Source organism: Acipenser ruthenus, chromosome 2, assembly GCF_902713425.1.
Source record: "Acipenser ruthenus chromosome 2, fAciRut3.2 maternal haplotype, whole genome shotgun sequence".
NCBI classification, from domain to species: domain Eukaryota; kingdom Metazoa; phylum Chordata; class Actinopteri; order Acipenseriformes; family Acipenseridae; genus Acipenser; species Acipenser ruthenus.
The window spans coordinates 88,889,781-88,912,243 of record NC_081190.1 but is presented as its reverse complement, the minus strand read 5'-3'; the positions used below and the strand labels follow the sequence as shown (position 1 = coordinate 88,912,243).

At 41.0% G+C, this 22,463-nt stretch overlaps 1 protein-coding gene across 1 annotated transcript in view; it reads right to left on the bottom strand.

Annotated features, from left to right (window-relative positions):
* Positions 1-22,463, bottom strand: part of pik3c3 (phosphatidylinositol 3-kinase, catalytic subunit type 3) — a 34,174-nt gene that overhangs the window by 1,437 nt on the left and 10,274 nt on the right. Inside the window, exons 6-23 of the mRNA XM_034015903.3 lie at positions 21,930-22,025; positions 20,776-20,847; positions 19,713-19,817; positions 16,210-16,302; positions 15,469-15,654; positions 15,064-15,212; positions 14,606-14,696; positions 14,186-14,253; positions 13,259-13,364; positions 9,922-10,038; positions 8,752-8,883; positions 8,278-8,406; positions 7,937-8,006; positions 7,327-7,391; positions 6,080-6,164; positions 4,000-4,074; positions 2,455-2,623; positions 1,741-1,831 (exon numbers count right to left, since the gene is read on the bottom strand). Of these exons, the coding sequence (XP_033871794.1) occupies positions 1,741-1,831; positions 2,455-2,623; positions 4,000-4,074; positions 6,080-6,164; positions 7,327-7,391; positions 7,937-8,006; positions 8,278-8,406; positions 8,752-8,883; positions 9,922-10,038; positions 13,259-13,364; positions 14,186-14,253; positions 14,606-14,696; positions 15,064-15,212; positions 15,469-15,654; positions 16,210-16,302; positions 19,713-19,817; positions 20,776-20,847; positions 21,930-22,025 (1,899 nt within the window). The remainder of the gene's footprint in view (positions 1-1,740; positions 1,832-2,454; positions 2,624-3,999; positions 4,075-6,079; positions 6,165-7,326; positions 7,392-7,936; positions 8,007-8,277; positions 8,407-8,751; positions 8,884-9,921; positions 10,039-13,258; positions 13,365-14,185; positions 14,254-14,605; positions 14,697-15,063; positions 15,213-15,468; positions 15,655-16,209; positions 16,303-19,712; positions 19,818-20,775; positions 20,848-21,929; positions 22,026-22,463) is intronic.

The window sequence follows — 22,463 nt, the reverse complement described above, 5'->3', positions numbered from 1 at the left end:
CCCTGTGGGGCCCCCAGACAAGATTGGCAACTCAGCACAACCAGGATCTGAGCCAGTAAGCTCCTAAGGGCATGACTCACCCTGCAGTCCATGTGGTAGTGCCTTTACTGGATGAGTCACTGGCAGCACAGTACTGTAAAGCATTTACTGAACACTGTGCCTTTCATTAAAAGCCTTTGACCATAATCTTTGCAAAAACCATTTTATGTGTCAGTGTGACAGAGACCCTGATTTATCTTACTGATGTGTGGCGAGTCAGAGCCGAGACACGTTGTTGTTTTGTTGCCTGGTACTGATGAGAACTCAGTGTTAGCTCTGGAAGTATATGGAAAACTACAAAGCATATGTAATTTAATGTTAACGTAACATTATTCAGCAAGTTTAATTAGACTTTATGAAGCAAAATTAGTTAATTATTTTGGCGATAGCTGTATTTCTCCCCTAATCCTGCTGTCCTAGCTTCATTTCCCGCTCCAGAGACTTCTGTAGCCCCCCGCTCTGTGCCGGCCCACACTCTCAAACACATTCCTCATTTAGGGACGGGTGAGCACCTCTACTCCCCCATAAATCCCCCAGTGCTACAGGCGCCTAATGATTATCGACTCTGCTCAGACACCAAGCACCTTCTCATTTCTTAAATACTGGGGATGGATTAATGGTGTAGCTCTGAGTTGATGGATTTCCTACTGAACATTCCTCATGACTTGTAGTCCAGGTAGGGGAGAGGAGAGCGAGCTTTGGTCTAAATCAGCCAGGACAGTCAAGAGGATTCTGTTATTTTCATAATATACTACATACCTGTCTTTTAAACATTTCAGAATAATATCTGCATGTTATGAACAGGTTGTGTGTGTGTGTTTTATATCACAGTGGCACTGTATACTCTGGTAATAGTATTATATGCTTGTTTTGACAGGGTGGTATACAGAAGACAGGGGAGGTAACTAAAGGCAGCTCAGTGATAGTGCATGAGATCGCACATTTAGGTTGTTAGTTTTTTTAACCTGGGAGAGCTACAGCTTTGCATTACAGAATTCCTCTTCAGTTAAAAACAGTGGGAGAAAAAAAGCCTTATTTTCCCCAGCAGCAATATGATGATTCAATGGCAGTGCTTACTCTTCCCACTCCTCTCATGGGCCAGCATTTGTTTAAAGCCCTTCTTCCTTAATGCAATACAAGCCGGCACAGCTCTATAATCCTGCCCCCAAGTGCTGCCCCGTATTGGCTGTGGCTATCCGGACTGCAAGCAGTTTGAGCGACTGATTAATGATTGCCTGATTTTTGAAATGCAAAACAAACAATGTGAACTGCAAATGCACAGACGTTAACTTTATGGACATCCAAAAAGTTGCAGATTGTCCAAAAACCAAATACAGTATATAAACAGGGACCGCCCCCGCATGTATTTATCGGTGATGGAAATAAGACTCCCATTGCTCAGCAGTTTGATCCATTCCTGGTTTTACGAGGAGTTTAATAAGACACACTTGAGCTTGTTATCTATGCACTGGGGCTAATCAAGTTCGTAATAAAACCTGGAATGGGTGAAACTGCTATGCAATGTGAGTCCATCCCTGATGTATGTATGAAGTATGTATTTATTTTTACAAAAAGATGTGCAAAGTGAGGTGGAGGGTTCTGGTTCATTTGATGAGTCTTTGTTTTCCTATACCTCTGTGGATCCAAAGAGTCCGAATTTACATACACAGAAACAATTACAAATCACAGGATGATTATAACCTTTTTGACGGTCTTGTCCGGCTCCAGTGCGATGTCAGGGATATTGGCGTCCACCATCAGAGAGAAGAGATTCAGAATGAGGTTGGAGTACCTTGAGACAGAAACATCGTCAGCTTGGACTGTGACACAAGAGGGAGTGCGAGTCTGTGTGAGCGAGTAAGTGGCACTGTTTAATTACCAGCGCACGTGAGATAAGGCTGTATTTCCTGAACTCCTTGTACTGTTTGCTGTGTGTGTGTGTGTGTGTGTGTCACTATGTTAATTATCTGAGCAAGTCCAGTGTTTGTGAGTATGTGTGAATGTGTGTGTTTGTATATTTACACAGTTACAAGAAGGTTGTGTAACACTGCTTTGTGAAATTCTGGTACTTCTCGGCAGTGCATGTGGGTTTGTTGATGTATGTGTGTGTGTTGTTGTGTTATTTACCTGCGCAGGTGCAGGAACACAGTGTAGCCCTGCTTCCTGAAGTCCTGGTACTGCTCTGTGTGTGTCAGTGTGTCGGGTGTGTGTCGATATGTTAGTGTCTGTGTGTCAGTGTGTGTGTCGGTGTGTTATTTACCTGCGCAGGTGCAGGAACGCAGTGTAGCCCTGCTTCCTGAAGTCCTGGTACTGCTCACTGTGTGTGTCAGTGTGTCGGGTGTGTGTCGATATGTTAGTGTCTGTGTATCAGTGTGTGTGTCGGTGTGTCAGTGTGTTTGGTGTTGTGTTATTTACCTGCGCAGGTGCAGGAACGCAGTGTAGCACTGCTTCCTGAACTCCTGGTACTGCTCACTCTGCATGCCCCCCATCCCCTCTACCATCTCCTTGCTCAGCTTCATGGGGGGAGGCAAGGGCTTGGGGTCCCTTCCAAGAATGTATCCAAAATCAATGTGGAACAGCTTCCCTGGGAACAGCAGGGACACCCAGTCACACAGAGTATTTACAAAAATATTTTTCCTTTCAGCCACAATTCAGCCTCTTGCCCACATAGCAGAACCAACACAATGAAGACAAGTGCACAAGAGATGTGAGTTGTGTAATTATTTCACGAGCTAGAACTTATTTTGTTTAATTCCTGTTACTAGCCGTCACAAGTGACTGTACACAGAACAGAAACATGCAGACAGAGACCAGACTAAAAACAGTCAAGAGCAGTCCAATACAAAATGTTTTCTGTACTGCTGCACAAAATAATCATTCGATTATTTGGAGTGAACTCTCCACAGAAATCAGGTGACAACAAACAGGTGAGGGTCATTGGTGTTGACTAGGCTAATTTACCATTCTAAATGAAACAAGTGAAGAAACAGCTGCTTGGGTTTGGGATGATAGCTGCTTTTCTTACTGTAGTGCAGCAATCCACACAAACCCAAGCAGTTGTTTCTTCAGGTAGTTCACTCAGAATGGTAAAGTATCCCAATCAACACTGAGAGAGAGAGAGAGAGAGAGAGAGAGAGAGAGAGAGAGAGAGAGAGAGAGAGAGAGAGACCAGCAGACACATTAGAAGACATTTTGTACTCAGACATCTGTTTCCAAAGAGGAGGCACAAAATGGATCTATACTGCCCCCTGCTGTACAACAGTACAAAACACAACACAACATGCTGGACAGAAAAGACTGTGGCTGACTATCCAAGTCCTTACCCTTGCTATAAGAGGGCAGTAAACTACTTTATGTCTAATGCTGTTAGGCAGATATGGGAAACTTCCATCCTGAAGGGCCATTATACAACAGGCTTAATGATAATGAAGTAAGCAGTTAATACACCAAGGACGAAATGGACAGGAATTGAGTTTGTGTGGTGGCTGAGATGGAAATAAGACTCTGATTCAATAGCAGTTTGAGCCATTCCAGGTCTTATTGTGAGCTTGAATATCCATGTTGAACAGTGTATAGGACTCAAGCTCGTCTTTTTCAGCTCACAGTAAAACTTGGAATGGATCAAACTGCTTTGCAATGGGAGTCTTATCACAATGGTGGTGGTGGTTTGTTGTTTCGTTTCTGCTGTCCAGTTCAGTTTTGCTCACCTGCCTTGGTCAGCAGCAGGTTTTTTAGGTTTGTGTGTCGGTGTGTGAGAGTGTGAGTGTAGGAGGGAAGGGGAGAGGAGAGGAGAGTGCACATACAGTGGTGGGTGTACAGTTCAGATTGCCTCACCTGTCTTGGTCAACAGCAGGTTTTTTAGGTTTGTGTGTCGGTGTGAGAGTATAGGAGGGAAGGGGAGGGGAGAGGAGAGTGCATATACAGTGGTGGGTGTCTGGTGTCCAGTTCAGTTTGCCTCACCTGTCTTGGTCAGCAGCAGGTTATCCAGGTGTCTGTCTCCAACTCCCAGGATATAGGTGATGACACAGTAACCAGCTGTGAGATTATACAACATCAGCATTATCATTATCAATACTATTATCATTATCAATACTATATATATATATATATATATATATATATATATATATATATATATATATATACACACAGACGTGCTCAAATTTGTTGGTAGCCCTCCACAAAAAATGAAGAATGCACAATTTTCTCTGAAATAACTTGAAACTGACAAAAGTAATTGGCATCCACCATTGTTTATTCCATATTTAATAGAAATCAGACTTTGCTTTTGATTTTTTATTCAACATAATATTGTAAATAAGAAAACAAATGAAAATGGCATGGACAAAAATGATGGGACCGCTAACCTAATATTTTGTTGCACAACCTTTAGAGGCAATCACTGCAATCAAACATTTTCTGCAGCTCTCAATGAGACTTCTGCACCTGTTAACAGGTAGTTTGGCCCACTCTTCCTGAGCAAACTGCTCCAGCTGTCTCAGGTTTGATAGGTGCCTTCTCCAGACTGCAAGTTTCAGCTCTTTCCATAGATGCTCGATAGGATTCAGATCAGGACTCATAGAAGGCCACTTCAGAATAGTCCAATGTTTTGTTCTTATCCATTCTTGGGTGCTTTTAGCTGTGTGTTTTGGGTCATTATCCTGTTGGAGGACCCATGACCTGCGACTGAGACAGAGCTTTCTGACACTGGGCAGTATGTTTCGCTCCAGAATGCCTTGATAGTCTTGAGATTTCATTGTGCCTTGCACAGATTCAAGGCACCCTGTGCCAGGCGCAGCAAAGCAGCCCCAAAACATAACCGAGCCTCCTCCATGTTTCACTGTAGGTATGGTGTTCTTTTCTTTGAAAGCTTCATTTTTTCGTCTGTGAACATAGAGCTGATGTGACTTGCCAAAAAGCTCCAGTTTTGACTCATCTGTCCAAAGGACATTCTCCCAGAAGGATTGTGGCTTGTCAATATGCATTTTAGCAAATTTCAGTCTGGCTTTCAAAAGTGGAGTCCTCCTGGGTCTTCTTCCATGGAGCCCACTTTCGCTCAAAAAGCGACGGATGGTGCAATCAGAAACTGATGTACCTTCACCTTGGAGTTCAGCTTGTATCTCTTTGGCAGTTATCCTTGGTTCTTTTTCTACCATTCGCACCATCCGTCTGTTCACTCTGGGGTCGATTTTCCTCTTGCGGCCACGCCCAGGGAGGCTGGCTACAGTTCCATGGACCTTAAACTTCTTAATAATATTTGCAATTGTTGTCACAGGAACATCAAGCTGCTTGGAGATGGTCTTGTAGCCTTTACCTTTACCATGCTTGTCTATTATTTTCTTTCTGATCTCCTCAGACAACTCTCTCCTTTGCTTTCTTTGGTCCATGTTCAGTGTGGTGCACACAATGATACCAAACAGCACAGTGACTACTTTTCTCCATTTAAATAGGCTGAATGACTGATTACAAGATTGGAGACATGTGTGATACTAATTAAAGAAACTAATTAGTTTGAAATATCACTATAATCCAATTATTTATTATCTTTTCTAAGGGGTACCAACAAATGTGTCCAGGCCATTTTAGAATATATTTGTAGAATAAGCAATAACTCATGTCTTTTCACAGCTTCTTTGCTTTATTCTATGACATACCAAAGGCATGCAAGTATACATGATAAAATAGCTTTTAATTTCATCACTTTTCAGGAGGAATGAAGCATTATTTCAATGAGCTGTAAGGGTTCCAACAAATTTGAGCACGTCTGTATATATATATATATATATATATATATATATATATATATATATATGCATTACATCACTCTGGTATAGTTGTATAGTGATGCCCTGGGCTGAACTCAATAGCTCTGTGATGTGTCAGTCCTACAGATCACTGCTCATCCCTCTAGGCTACAGTATGGTAGTGGCAGTGCGCACACTCATTCCTGGGTGTTAGGGAGTCTCGTTCCTCTCTCTCTGGGATGTGTGAGCTGCATGAATCACACCTACATATCGTACTTTGGAACTACGAGTCTCACCACAGCTCTTGACGTAGGTGTCCATAACCTCAGCGCTGATGCCGTATGGACCCTTGTCACTGGGAGCATGCTTCCGGAAGAAGTTCTGCAGAAAAAAAATCAGACAGAGGACAGTCAGGAGGGGGGCCAGGCAGGGAGTCACGTCTTTCCACTGGGATCATGCTGGGGGAGTGCAGGGACTCCAAAACCTTGCTTAGTCTTTCTGCCTGCTTGTTTTACACAGGGAACTACACTGTTATATTATATTAGCAGCAGTGTGGAGTAGTGGTTAGGGCTCTGGACTCTTGACCAGAGGGTTGTGGGTTCAATCCCAGGTGGGGGACACTGCTGCTGTACCCTTGAGCAAGGTACTTTACCTAGATTGCTCCAGTAAAAACCCAACTGTATAAATGAGTAAATGTATGTAAAAATAATGTGATATCTTGTAACAATTGTAAGTCGCCCTGGATAAGGGCGTCTGCTGAGAAATAAAAAATAATAATAATAATAATAAATAAATAATAATTAGCAGTGACCAGGCACCCAGTGTTGGTTTTCAGAACTCCCCTGGTTTACAGTAGGTACATTATTTTACCAAAGACAGGGATGGAAAGCTATTTATTAACGTTTTATAAACAAAGCAAAAAAGGCTTCCAAGGTTGATGACCTTTTAAAAATGCAAAGGAAAGCAGTTGCAGTTATATTAAACACTCCTGGGATCATTCTAACCTTGGATTATGAAAACGGAATTTCCAGATCAAATAGATTAAATCCCTTAAGAACATGAACACACACACACTCGCATGCAAGATCACAACTCTTGAATGTACATGTGTGTTAGAAGGGTCCGTAGTCCTCACAAGCACACAAACTGACAGAAGGAACAAAGACATGGTTGAGTTCTCTACATTTCTGTGTGAGACTTACAAGGTTTTGAATTTTTAATGTAAACATTTTATTTTGTTCTATTTTTTTGTAGGTTAGTTTTACTGGTGTACAGGACCATTATAAAAGTTAATCACAGTATTTTTGCACTGTATTTTTGCAGTTTTTCCATGGTTACACTATGCATTTACCACAGTTTACCCTAGTTTGCCATGTCTATTAATATGCTTTACCATACCTTGTTATTCTTTACTATGTTATGTTGTGCTTTCGCAGTGCTTTATTACACTTTGCTATGTTTTTTAGTATGTGGAAACGTTTATCTGGGGAATAGCAGAAAAAAAAAACCAGTGGTGTTTGAATAGAGCACACAGAGCACACACCTGTATACTCCCTTCGGTGCCCAGAACCTCAGCCACAGGAACTGACTGGATGAACTGCATGAATCCTGAAACAGGAGGGCAGGACGTTAGCAAACACACCGAAAACAAACAAACAAACATAAAGCATCCCGCAGGTTGCATGGGGGATATCTGGACCTGCTCACTGTACCACACCCACTCTCAATCAGAATACAAAAACAGGACCCAACAATCCTTTCGGCTAATATTCTTCAGTATCTACATTTCTGTTTTCTGCACAAATGATTCTTGCTGCCCTTCCTCATTCAATCCAATCCATTGCCTTTGTTAGCTTAGTGAAGGTCTATGGTCCTCGCTATAGCAGACCTGTGCTTCACTGCTCTGTGCTTGGTGCTCCTCCACTTTATAGCAGACCTGTGCTTCACTGCTCTGTGCTTGGTGCTCCTCCCCTCTATAGCAGACCTGTGCTTCACTGCTCTGTGCTTGGTGCTCCTCCACTTTATAGCAGACCTGTGCTTCACTGCTCTGTGCTTGGTGCTCCTCTACTTTATAGCAGACCTGTGCTTCACTGCTCTGTGCTTGGTGCTCCTCCCCTCTATAGCAGACCTGAGCTTTACTCCTTAGTGCTTACCGTGCTTGGTGCTCGTCGCCAGCACTTTGTACGGGGTCAGTTTCAGGTCCAGATTTTCCTTCCTCAGAAGCTGAAAGACAGCAACAGGAATAGTAAGTCAGGTGGTAGGCATGGGCTGTTTCCATCTACTGCAGATTTATTAATACAAGATTTGCAACTCGGCACTTTCCTTACAAGGACACCCCAATTACAGCAACCTCAGTTGTGAAGGTCTTGGTGAAAAGAGTTTTTGTTCCAGTTATGTCTCCTGTATGTCGGCTGTCAATGTGTTGAAGAGGAGTATAGAACCCCCTCCTCGTCCATAAAAGAGATTATACCTACAACCCCCTCCCCCTCCTCACCTTGTCCATGAGAGAGATGATCTGCAGGATGAGCTGGTCCTGTCGCAGGTCATCTCCGTGTTTGAAGATCACCGGGTAGCGACCCCCGTCCTCTGCCTTGAAAATCAGCTTCGCAGGCATCAGAGCACTCTGTCGAGGGAGAGTTATACAAAGAGAGTGAGAGGGGGAGAGAGAAGGACAGGGCAGGCCTTGGAGAAACGTTTCATTGGAGGACAATTAAATCTGGCAGGATGAGGTGCACAGGCAATCTCCACTGTTCATAGGGTGCTGTAAAACTACCACACCCACTCTTCATCAGGATACAAAAACAGGAAACTGACATTCTAACAAGCCTCAGCGTTTTGGTAGATATCCGTTAATATATACATTTCTGCCCCCCCAAATCTCATTCTCCACAAGGGTTTCTTGCTTCATTCTCCCTCCTTTCTCAGTTCAGGAGCCTTGGCCCCCAGCCCTCCTCTCTGCGCAGTTCACCTTGAAGAGCGTGGCTTTCTCTGGGATGATTCCTCTGATGCGGACCTGAGGCTCAAGCGGCAGGGGGATGGGCTCGATCTCAGACAGATTCACCTTCTCGTTGTCAGCCAGCAGAGCCTGCAGCCTCTCCGTCTGAAACAGTAGGGGGTGCTACCATTAGGGAATAACTTTTTCCCCATGGTTATACTATGCATTTACTGTAGTTTACCATGCTTTATTATTCAATTCGTCCAAATACGCACAGTGAAACTGAAGTAATTTCTAAGCAGTGATTACACCTGCACCTTGAGATAGTATGGGCCTTACTATCTATCCATAATGCTGAGGCATGAGTATTTAATTTAGTAATTTCAACCAATGATCATGCTTTCTGTAATTAAAACCTGTTTCATGGTCTACTTTTACTCTTAAAATAAATTACTTCTATTATGAAACATGTTTAACACCGCATGCACCCAAGACTGGGCTAGCAAACTTAAACAAAGGAGTATTTTTAACACAGCCTTCTAATGAAAGGTGGAGAATCCAGTGGTATGTCTTAAACCCATTCACACTCATTCAAGGCTGCACAACAAACTTTAAGCTTTAAGGTTAAACAAGGTTAAATGCTTAAAAACTTTCACTTCTTGAAACTGTTGTTACCAATCAGAAAAGCCATCATGTTAAGTACTCCATTGGAGTGCTGTTACTTCTTCATGATGCGACATTAATGTGGATGAGATTACATGTGTACAACATATGTGTGTGCTCGGAAAAGAGTAAATATTTCATTAAAAACCTTACACTGCACACATCTTACTGCATTTACACTACAACACATAGATTTAAAAAATAGTTAAACATACAGGAAAACAAATACACTTTGGAAACATCTTTAATCATATATTCAAAGCATTTCCTTAATTCTTTATTTCATTCCTATTTTTTGAAAGGAGAAAAAAAACATGTTAATGTTACAAAATGAAAAACAAAACACATTGAGAATGCTGAAGAGGACTTGACATCTATAACTTAGTTGTTCAGTTGTTGTTTTGTAAAATTGTGTTTCACCACTTTCAAAGCATGTATTAAAGACTGGAGTAAATGCTTTGAAAACATGGCCTCAGATCCCTAGCACACTCATTTTAACCACACAGCGTGTCACTCCCTGTGAGCCTGCAGTCTCCTCACCTTCTTCTTGCGGTTTCCGCTCTCTCTCTGCACGGCCTTCATCAGCTGCACCAGCCGGTCCACGAAGGTCTGCTGAGCGGCCAGGAGGGAGCGCATCACTCGCACGCTCTTATCACCCTGCCGGGACACGAAGCAGAGCCATGACAGCGCTGTCAGTACGATCCCAATGACACACCCAGTCTGCACAGGCACCGCGAACAAACAGCAACTTCTGATTCTGTACAGTACTTGAGATATCTGCATATCCTATACTTATGAAACTGAGGACAGGCGTAGAGCAGAGGGTAGGAGACATGTCTTTACTCACGAGTGCCTTTATAAACGTTTACCACAGTATTTTTGTTCTGTATTTTTGCACTTTTATGATGCTTTTCCCTTGGTCATGTTATGCATTTACCATAGTTTACTCTGGTTTGCCATGTTTTTTAATATGCCTTACCATACCTCACTATTCTTTACAATGCTTACCTATGCTTTATAACGCTTTCACTATGCTTTATCACACTTGGCTGCCTTTACTGTGGGAAACATTTAGAAGGGTGGTGAGGGTATTGAAATGTTTTTATAATTTAGTTTGTAACTTTGTATCTGCCTGTAATTGTATATATGTTTATTATGTTTTCTTGAATAAAAAAAAAAAAAAACCTTGCATCTGCCAGTATGGCTGACAACAACAGTGAAAGTGAGAGTAGCCTAATTTTATCAGTTTCAGACACCTCTTATGAATGTGAATCATGTAGTGATGGATCTGATGTAGACAGAGAAAACAGGGATTGTCTCCCGTATCAATTCAAGCCGTATGCCTCCAAATCAGAAGGGTCAAACTCAGAACGGTTAATAAAAACCCTTACATTTAACACAGATTGATACTTAAAATATTTCATATGACCCATACTTGTATAGTTATGTCAGTCCTTAGTTAACAATATTGATACATTAATTATTGATACTAGCAGAATAACCGAATGCTGTGGATTGCTACTGGCATGTATTTAACATCTCTAGTGAACTCCTAATTTTATTCCATAACCTACCTGCGAAAAATACGTAAATTTACCGCGATTTAAGTAGACCCCTAAATATAGCTGTCAAGAGATTAAAAAAATATAAATCGCGATTAATTTTTTAAAATCTTAATCTCGATTTTAATCACACATTAAATCGACACAATTATTATATCCACCTAATTTAAATTTGTTTTATTACTGATGCTATTATTATTATTATTATTTATTATTATTATTATCTTTAACTGTAAATAAAATCGTTTAATATGTATTTATGTATTTATTTAACCAATAATTTAGAAATTACAAATACAAACACAATAAAATGTGCGGTTCAAGCTTGATCAGCAGCACACAGAGATCAGAAGTTGTGGACTGAAATACATTATTATTTCCATACTACCCACAAAAAAGCAGCAACAAAGACAACTCAATTTTTTTTTTTATTTATTTTTTTTTTTTTTTTAAAGTCTTATATTATCATACATCATATATTACTGTTATTGTCTGTAGCAGAACAGCTGCTAGTGTATTTTGAGAAGTGAAAGCGTGTTCAGCACACAGCAGACTAGATACACTCATCTTTGACAGAAAAGTAAGTGTCTTTCTGTCCACTGAGCCGTCAGAACATTAAAGAAAAAAAAAAAAAAAAGAAAAACTCCCATTAATTTGTAGTGCTTTTCTCCATTACGCGGTTCAGTGACTAACTTTCTATTTAAACAATAACTGCACTCAGACACTCAATCCAATGTTGCCGCGGCCGGGATTGAAGTACGGTGTGCCAAAAGGCTCAAGACACAGCAATGCGATTAACGCGCATTAAAAAAATTAATCTCCAAAAAAATCACATTAGTTAACTGCGTATAAAAGTGTGGACTCGCAATATAATCTTGTGCGATCGGCTGAAGCAAAAAACAGACACTTTAAGCTTATAGGATTGTACTGTTTATTTAGTGGTAGTAATGAGAAAACGGAAGATGATAAGTTTGGTTGAAAAATAGCAAAAATCTTTCTTCTCATGAGCCAGATGTCAGAGGAAAGAGAAAGCACCGAACTGTGCTTCTGACGGTGGTGGAGTTTTAAGTGCCAAAAAATATGTTGGCGGCACAAGGCATTGAATGTTAGTACTGCGTCTGCATTATCTGAATTCTGCTGCTCTTCCAGGATTGAGCACAGTAAGTGCACATTTATACAAGTTTCATTTGTATCAGCGTCGCTGTGTTCACACTGGGTCCATTTAGAGGGTTTGGCCCGCACTTGGTGTGAAGTGTGAACAACAAAGTCCGCTTGGGAAACGTACCGTACTGAGTCCACCTAAAGAGGTGGTCTCGGTCTGTTTGGCAAACGCACAGCGTCTGGTTCGCTTACTAAACGTCAATGTGAACAACTGCTGGACTCTGTCCTTTTGCACATAGGAAACAAACTGTAGATGGTAACCTGACTAGGAAGTAAACATTTCACGGTTTAGTTCATATTCTGAGGAAACAAGTAGAGCAAAAAAACAGAAAATGTCTCGGGGAGCTGCATTGGGGTTACCAGACATCCTGGGAAAATTGAGATTGTCACAGTTTACAGCCTTCATTTTGTGTCCCAGTCGGAAACAGGAAAATTGTTAATTGTCCCAGTTTTGCTATTGTATTTAAAAATAAATAAATAAGTACAAAATTATATCAGTGTGCTCAATAGCAGAGTAATGTATTAGGTTGTGTGTTAGCACCATTAAAAAATAAAATAAACAATCCTATGGATTCTTTGTTTAACCAGTCTGTTATGTGTATATCATATGTTTAAATGGTAATAGCTGATCTATTTTGTACATTTAACATGTTTTGACTAGATGACAATATAAAGAAAATAATAAGTTGTTATGATCTGCAATAAATTCACCTGATGTTTAATTTTAAAACAATTATTGTGTTATTTTATATACTGTTATTTTTGTTAATGGCTTCAAGTTGCTACAGCGTCGGTGAATTGAAGAAACTTAAAAACTTAAGTTTTTCACTGTGGAAATCAATCCTAAACTACATGGCCAGTGTGAGAAACTGAAGCTAGGTGCTGTGAAAGAACAGAAATGCAGCTCTCTGATAGGCTGAAACACTTAACAGCATGGCGATGCAGAGTCGTTATGGGATAGGATGTCAGTGTGGTTTAGTTGTGCGTACCATGTGATAGATTTCTGGGGGCGCTAATATCTCTCTATCTATCTATCTCTCTCTCTCTCTCTCTCTCTCTCTCTCTCTCTCTCTCTCTCTCTCTCTCTCTCTCTCGGGGGCCAATTCTAATGCAATAGGAGTCTTATTTCCATCCCCGAGCTGGATAAGTTTTACCTTGAGCAGCGCCTGACTAAAGCGTCGCATGACGTTCAGGTACATGTCGTGAGTCTTGGGGTCCCTCTGCTGGGTGTCCTGGTCCTCACACTCCACGATCACGTACCTGACAGGGACGGCAGCACCCACAACTTCAGCATAGGCACTCACAATACCAACGTAAAACATACATAAGACTTCCATTGCAAAGCAGTTTGATCCATTCCTGGTTTCACTGTGAGTTTAATAAGACACACCTGAGCTTGTTACCGATACACTGTGGCTAATCAAGGTCGTAATAAAACCTGGAATGCGTGAAACTGCTTTGCAATAGGAGTCTGATTTCCATCCCTGCAATGGTTTTCGTGTCGCTGGAGACACACAGACGCAGGGGGGAGCAGAGACTATTCTGCCTTCCTTTGGAGTTTTGAAAGGGCACCGAAATTGACTTTTTTTTTTTTTGTTACTGTTACTTTCAACTTTTTAATTTAAGCTTTTTTTTGTTTTGCTTATAAAAAGTTATTAAATAGGTTTCTAACATATTTAATTTAAGCAATGGCACCATGATTGGAGCATTACTGTCTAGGATCTACCAAGGTAATGCCTAATAATCAGGGTTTTATGTCGATTAAGACTGGTGAACATGTCTTCATTGTTATTTAAAACAAATTAATACAGATTATTCTGCTATGTTTTTAATATGTACTGACTGTACATTTATAGGTAAAGTTCAGTGTCCATTCCACCTCTCTACGTAATGACACCCAAGTCTGAATCGATCATATCAATGTAATTTACATTGGTTTATTAGCTTATAAATAATTAACAACATGGCAATTGTTATTATATATATATATATATATATGTAAAAAAAAGTTCCTGACAGCACTGGAGACTGAAGGGTAAGATGATCTTGAGAAGGTGGATCAGTGAGCAGTCAACTCTTACCAGTACAGGTAGTTAGCCAGCATGGAGTTCTTACAAGCTCGGGAGATCAGGAAGGTACACAGGTCTTGCTGTAAAACAGTAAAAGGGAGACGTTCAAAACTTAATATAAAAGAAACTTGATTACATTGTGTTTGTATTTTTAGCAGTATTAGCAATAAAAAGTATATGTCTGTGAGAGTACATGAATTTTTTTTATCCCACGATATCGCAACATGGAATTATTATCGATATCGATATCATATCAAAATATCGATATTGGTGCCCACCCCTACTAATTATTATTACTGACACCTGTTCTAAAACCACCGCTTGTGGAACTGAAGCAAACCCTTCACCCAGCCTCCTTCCCCCACAGTCCATAGGCTCTAACTGCTACCCCCAGCTCACAGCGAAAGAACAGCGATGGTCCTGTCTGCTAACCTCTAAACTATCGCTGTCAGCCGAGTCCTTCCCCTTGGGGGCGGGGCCACTGGGGGGTGCGGAGGGGGGCGGGCTCGACAGAATCTGGGAGCTGGAAAAAACAAACAAACAAAAAAACATCAACAAGTCTTCACTCATGCGCATTCGACAGGTCTGTGTCACCTCATAAAACACATACTCACTACCTCTCTACCTCTCAAATTCAAATGGTCTTTATTGGCATGACAAGTCATACAAGTATTGCCAAATATAATGTAGTAAATGTACAGAAATACTGAACATAAACATATTTATAACAAAATAACAGTATCTATCCCTCACCTGTGTGTCTGTCAGTCTCTCTCCCTCTCTCATTCACACCTCTGTCTGCCAGCCTCTCTCTCTCTTCCCCTCTCTGTGAGGCTGTCCCCCTTTCTCTCTTTTTTTCTCCCCCTCCTGTGTCTACCAGTCTCTCTCACCTCTCTGTGTCTGCCAGGTTGGATGCCACGCTCTCTGCCATCCCCCCCTGGCTGTCCCTCTTGCTCCAGGGCTCCAGTCCGTTCTTGATGTCGTTGAAATTCTCGTATTTCAAAGCCTGGACCAGCTGCAGCAGGTACATCAGCAGGTCCTAGGGACAGACAACAGTAGGTACTGTCTGTCACTGCAACTGAACACCATAGGGCTCTCTGGCTGTCTGCATTATCACTTAAATGTCAAATGCAGCAGTCATTACCTGCTAGATAAGTTAGGTGCCCTGAGCACTTAATGATCAACATGGTCAATTCTCTACAGGTGTTGAGCACTGCAGGGTTCTAAATTGGTTCTGAAGGGGTTCTGAAGAAATTCTGAAGGGGGTTCTAAAGAGGTTCTGAAGGGGTTCTTACCTCATCATCTGCCTGCTCCAGTCTGGCCACGGCGTAGCGCCTGACAGTGGGGTTGCTGAACTGGGAGGACAGCAGTTCCAGGGAGTCCTCCACGTCCATGGGCTTCCATTTCCCCAGAAGCTCCAGAGCCTGCTTCGCCTCCTGGGGCAGAGCCCAGTTGACACACTTCAGGAACTTGGTGAGTGCCTGTGAAGAGGGCACAAGCACTCCTTATTAGAAATGCAGTAGAACTGTTTTTGCTTCACAATAAATATTTGCATTAGTAGAAAAAATTCTCAAATCTTTTTTTTAAATAAACACTTCCATGACACCCGACAATCTTTTCAATAAGATAACTGTGTTTCCTTTTTTTTTGTAATATTATGTCAATATGTAAAAATCAATGAAGTATTTTGTCTCACACATCTCCGGTTTAAAGCTGCATTTCCTTCCCTTATAAAAGGTTTTGCCATGATAAACGTTCATGGTAATTTTGCAGTTATACAATGCATTAACCATACTTATCCACAGTTTTCCATGTTTTTAATATACCTATACCATACTTATCTGTGCTTTACAATGCTTACCTATGCTTTATTTTAATTTTTTTATTTAAGCTTTATTTAATCTGGAGGATCCCATTGATATTATCACTGATTATCATTGTCATTATCATTGATATCATTATCAATGATCATTGATATTATTATCATTGATATTGCTATGATTTACTACAGGATACTTTTATAAGGGTTACGGTACCTTCTCCTGAGTGGTGAGGTAATACCGGAACTTCCACACCAGGTCCTGTTCCTCTGATGTCAGCTGCTTGGTGGGAGGGTAACTCACAATGATCTGTAAAGATAGATGCAGAATCAAAGTTACACACCTAGATTAGAAAACCTAATCATTACGTGCATTACAATGCAGCTTTTCAACCGGCCCTTGGAGGGTTAATGACGAGGGGTAGAATATCTCCATTTCAAATCCCCTCGGAGATAAACAGAGTAAAGCAGTTCAATTTACACATACCATTACAGGAAGGAGAACTTCTGACATCCCATCAGCTTTAAAATGTAATAAAAAAATAATAAACCAAAGGGGGTTGATTTTTGGACATGAATTCAGGTGTTTTTGCCGTCTTAGGGCCTCATTTACTAAAGGTTCTTATGCGATAACACACATCATCCAAGGATAAGGCGCATGCTAGATAATCAGGTATTTATCAACCACGATAAAGCGCGACTTAAAGCATAAGACATGAGTTAGCACGTAAGCCTTAAAAATAACACAATGGTACATTAGCATCTGCTGAATATGCAAAATGCATGGTGATGTATTCAAATGAGTGGCACGAGAGCACTAATGAGGCTAATGATATCACTGTGTAACAAATTATTATTTTTTTTTGGTTCCTGGGTAGTAAGTGTTATTTCCTAATTGCTTATGCCTCAAAAGTATAGAAAACGGCTATTATTCCCCACAAACTTTGCTTTTGTGACCAGGACAGTCATATTTTGAAATTTACCTATTTCCAATGAGAAAACGGGCGAATTTGTGTCTTTTCGTTCACAAAGTCAGAAAAAAACAACATATGAATCCAAATTAACATGTATTTATACTAAAGTAATACAAAAATGACTACAAAAGATTTAGAAGCGAGTAGTTTTTCGAGATTTACGATTATACTGTAAATCACTTTCACGAATCAGCCCCCAAATGTAGTCTCCCATCATGTTCTCGTTATACTGTCCTTGGTAGCGGCATTCAAAGTCCAGTATATCCTGGTGGAAGCGTTCGCCTTGCTCCTCCGAGTACGCTCCCATGTTCTCCTTGAATTTATCAAGATGAGCATCAAGGATATGGACTTTGAGGGACATTCTACAGCCCATTGTACCGTAGTTCTTCACCAGAGTCTCAACCAGCTCCACATAGTTTTCGGCCTTGTGATTGCCCAGGAAGCCCTGAACCACTGTGACAAAGCTGTTCCAAGCCGCTTTCTCCTTACTAGTGAGCTTCTTGGGGAATTCATTGCACTCCAGGATCTTCTTTATCTGTGGTCCGACGAAGACACCGGCTTTGACCTTTGCCTCAGACAGCTTAGGGAAGAAGTCTTGAAGGTACTTGAAGGCTGCCGACTCCTTATCTAGAGCTCTGACAAATTGTTTCATAAGGCCCAATTTGATGTGCAGCGGTGGCATCAGCACCTTCCGGGGGTCCCAGTCGTACTCATCATACTTCAAGGCGTCCAGCAAGGTCTTGATGCTGTTGTAATCCTCTTTGAGGTGCACCGAGTGAGCCAGGGGAAGACGGGTACTTGTTACCATTATGGAGCAGCACGGCTTTGAGGCTCCTGGATGAGCTGTCAATGAAGGACAGTATAACGAGAACATGATGGGAGACTACATTTGGGGGCTGATTCGTGAAAGTGATTTACAGTATAATCGTAAATCTCGAAAAACTACTCACTTCTAAATCTTTTGTAGTCATTTTTGTATTACTTTAGTATAAATACATGTTAATTTGGATTCATATGTTGTCTTTTTCTGACTTTATGTGAACGAAAAGACACAAATCCGCCCATTTTCTCATTGGAAATAGGTAAATTTCAAAATATCACTCCTGGTCACAAAAGCAAAGTTTGTGGGGAATAATAGCCATTTTCTATACTTTTGAGGCATAAGCAATTAGGAAATAACACTTACTACCCAGGAACAAAAATTGTGTTACATAGTGTATTCAGTCGATATTTACTAAACTGTCATGAAGCACACCTTAAATCGCATGCTAGACAGCACTGATGGAAAGCAGGTGTTACGAGCCGAGATCCGTCTTAAAGCTGTCTGTCAGCACAAGGTACAGGTAAATGTATGTACAATACTACACATCCGAAACTGTAAATAAGCCGACTGCATAAAATAAATAAAGAAAAAACAACTTTTGAACAGAAATGCGTCTATATACAGGTATATTACGATTAAATAAAACTGTAACAACAAAATAAGTAACAGGACATTGAAAATAAATGTGTTTATGTAGCCTATAGACATAAAAAGCATGCAAAAGCTTACTATGCAAACGAAAAAAATGGTCATAACTTACTATGCAAAATGAGAAAAACATTTTCATGAGCCGGCTGGCACTCGGTTCGAAACCTTCTGCATACCTGCTTTTACTTCTGTACAAATAATTCTGTACCTTCACAGTGTAACCGATTTGCACTTTTGTGTACAAAATGATTTTTTCTCTAGCTACAATAGATTATACAGTAGGTTATGTACAGTATAGTTACTCCTAGTTATTATTACCTGTGCATTTCTTGCAATTGGTGTCTGCGAGATCCACGTTGTAAAACATGTGAACGGCATTTCAATGTAGAGAAATGCGTTGATCACTGATATACGCCACCTGGTCTAAATGCCAACTCCATACTTCATTGTATTCACTGTTTCATTAATGTAGCCCAAGGGCTGCAGACTGATCTAATCAATGATGGATAAAAAAAAAGAATAGGCTACTATACTGTATAAACTAAATGCTTTTTATATAAACTGTACAGCCATGACAGTGTTTAGGTAGGATTGTTTATCACTTTTTAAATGTATTTTTGTGATCCTGCCTTTCAAACGCAGTTAGATTATTTAATACATACATTTCGCAAAAGTCAAGAACTGACAACTGGGTATCTCAATCTCTGCTCATTCCTCAGTGGCCCCTATGTCATCATTTCTTTAAGACGCGCCTTATCTTCTGTGACAAGGCACGTCTTAATGTGCTAATGATTTCCATAGCATGCGTCTTAATAAGTGACATTCACATTAGTAAATACCATCTTATATATAGTTTTAAGACGTGTGTTACGGGATTGTGTTAACACGTGTCTTATGGCTACTTTTAAGAACCTTTAGTAAATTAGGCCCTTAGTCTTACTATTAGTGTGCCGAAAACTTTTTATTTCTTTTATAATCTCGGCTGCAAGTGCAACATTTTCAAAAATGTTTAGCCCAACGGGTGGCACTGCACACTTTGCAATACAAACAAAAATAAATAGTGTTAAAAGGGTGCTTTCAGATCTCTTGCACATCCCTGTCGCTACAGAGTTGCTGAACTGCCCAGGGTACAGCAATACATTTTAGAACAAGAGGTCATTTGTCTCCTCAGTGCTCGCTCGGTTCTTAGCAGCTGATTGATCAGAACGCTTTGTCGTCTTGTCTTAAAGGATCCCGGTGGTTCATCAGCAGCCTCTGGGGGCGCAGTGTACTCACGTTGAGCTGGTCGCGCGTGGCAGCGTTGGGTTTCAAGTCGTGATCAGAGGGGCCGCTGCGCAGACTGCGAGCCAGCTTGTGGTGTTTGCTCTCCACCAGGTTCTCCTGAAACACACAGAGACATAGCAGCCAGTGTGAGAGAGGCACACTGCAGCGGGGAGGAGCATGGGGGTTCTATGGGACTGTGGTTTGAGTGGTGTGAACTGCTGTCTACAGAAACTGTCAAACTCATTTAACTTGTGGAGCCAGCAGGAATTGAACTGGACCTAACACTTTACATTAACTCCCTTTTAGCATACACTGACAGTGTTACTTTTGTTTGCTATGCATTACGAAAGCTGGAAAATAAGTACTGGGCCTACAGGAGTAGACAGTGTCTCATTTGTAAGCACAGGAAGACGGCACCAAGACAGGCTTGTCCCTACAATGTTGTTTCAAAAAGTAGTGACTGGAACAACACTCTAATACCTGCCTTTAGTAAAATATCTATACAGACAGTACAGAATACAGAATGGGGGCTATGGAAGTCAGCTACAACAAAAGCCATTTTATACTGTGCATCATGAGAACATAAAAGAAATTACTAACAAAAAGAGGCCATTTGGCATCCCTACAGCTACCTATAAAAACATATTACTTACAAATTGAGAAGTATATGATTTATCAGTCACTGCGTGTATAATTGTACTATGTTAGGTTTCCTGTCTATGTATCTATATATAATGCACAATGCTATTTTCAAAGTTTTGGCAGGGCAACTTCTCAAACTCCATAGAGTTTACACTGTTTTAAAATTTCTAAAAATGTAAATAAAAAAATCATGACCGAAGGGGATATGGAAATGCATAATGTTACAATAAGTGTTGAGAGGGACATAATCTTAAAAAAAATGGTATTTTACAGATTTGTTTATGAAAGAGTTCAGAGAGTACATCACGTCTTATTTGTGCTCACTTTTATATTGGTTTCATTGAAGCTTCTGACTCGAAGTGATGCATAGATACATCCAGAGTCAGCAGACAGGCAGCGAGTTACGAGAGTCAGACACAATAATGAAACTCACCATTGACATCTGTGGGTCTGGTACTTTAACTATGTCAGAGCTTGTTAGTATGGGAGATGACTCATCACCATCCTGGAAGAAAAGAACAAAACAAAAACTAAAAACACCCCCAATAAAGTTACCAAATCAGAGATAAACAACCCAGACATTTAATTAAGGGGGTCATGAGCGGTCTGACATGGTTTCTTGTTAGTTTCAGAATTGTAAATGTTGTTTGTTTTTTCTTTCGTTCAAAAATAATGCTGATGAATACAGCGCAGAGTGCAGGCCCTTGTGTACGATGCAATGCTTACTCTCTCTCTCTAGTGTGTAATAGTGAGATATATGTTACGCAGCACTGCATTAGCTGGCTCTGTTTATGATACGCAGCACTGCATTAGCTGGCTCTGTTTATGATATGCAGCACTGCATTAGCTGGCTGTTTATGTTACGCAGCACTGCATTAGCTGGCTGTTTATGATACGCAGCACTGCATTAGCTGGCTCTGTTTATGATACGCAGCACTGCATTAGCTGGCTCTGTTTATGTTACGCAGCACTGCATTAGCTGGCTCTGTTTATGTTACGCAGCACTGCATTAGCTGGCTCTGTTTATGATACGCAGCACTGCATTAGCTGGCTCTGTTTATGATACGCAGCACTGCATTAGCTGGCTCTGTTTATGATACGCAGCACTGCATTAGCTGGCTCTGTTTATGTTACGCAGCACTGCATTAGCTGGCTCTGTTTATGTTACGCAGCACTGCATTAGCTGGCTCTGTTTATGTTACGCAGCACTGCATTAGCTGGCTCTGTTTATGATACGCAGCACTGCATTAGCTGGCTCTGTTTATGATACGCAGCACTGCATTAGCTGGCTCTGTTTATGATACGCAGCACTGCATTAGCTGGCTCTGTTTATGTTACGCAGCACTGCATTAGCTGGCTCTGTTTATGTTACGCAGCACTGCATTAGCTGGCTCTGTTTATGTTACGCAGCACTGCATTAGCTGGCTCTGTTTATGTTACGCAGCACTGCATTAGCTGGCTCTGTTTATGATACGCAGCACTGCATTAGCTGGCTCTGTTTATGATATGCAGCACTGCATTAGCTGGCTCTGTTTTTTTTTTTTTTTTTCCTTTGGGGGGGGGGGGGGGGGATTCATTATTTTTTACCTTCTCGTAGTAAACAATCCCAAACTCCTTGTCAGCACTCTTGACTCGAGGAAACTCCACCATCAGGTACATGAAATTAGAGCTTCTCTTCTCACTCTGAATAGGAAGAGTAAAGCAGAACCTGACATTGCTAAAGTACTTACCCGTGTAACAGGAAATTATCCCACAGCTACTGATACCCCTGCCACTACTAAATACCCAAAACTACTGATATCCCTGCCACTGCTAAATACCCCAAACTACTGATACCCCTGCCACTGCTAAATACCCCAAACTACTGATATCCCTGCCACTGCTAAATACCCCAAACTACTGATACCCCTGCCACTGCTAAATACCCCAAACTACTGATATCCCTGCCACTGCTAAATACCCCAAACTACTGATACCACTGCCACTGCTAAATACCCCAAACTTCTGATACCACTGCCACTGCTAAATACCACAAACTACTAATACCCCTGCCACTGCTAAATACCCCAAACTACTGATACCCCTGCCACTGCTAAATACCCCAAACTACTGATACCCCTG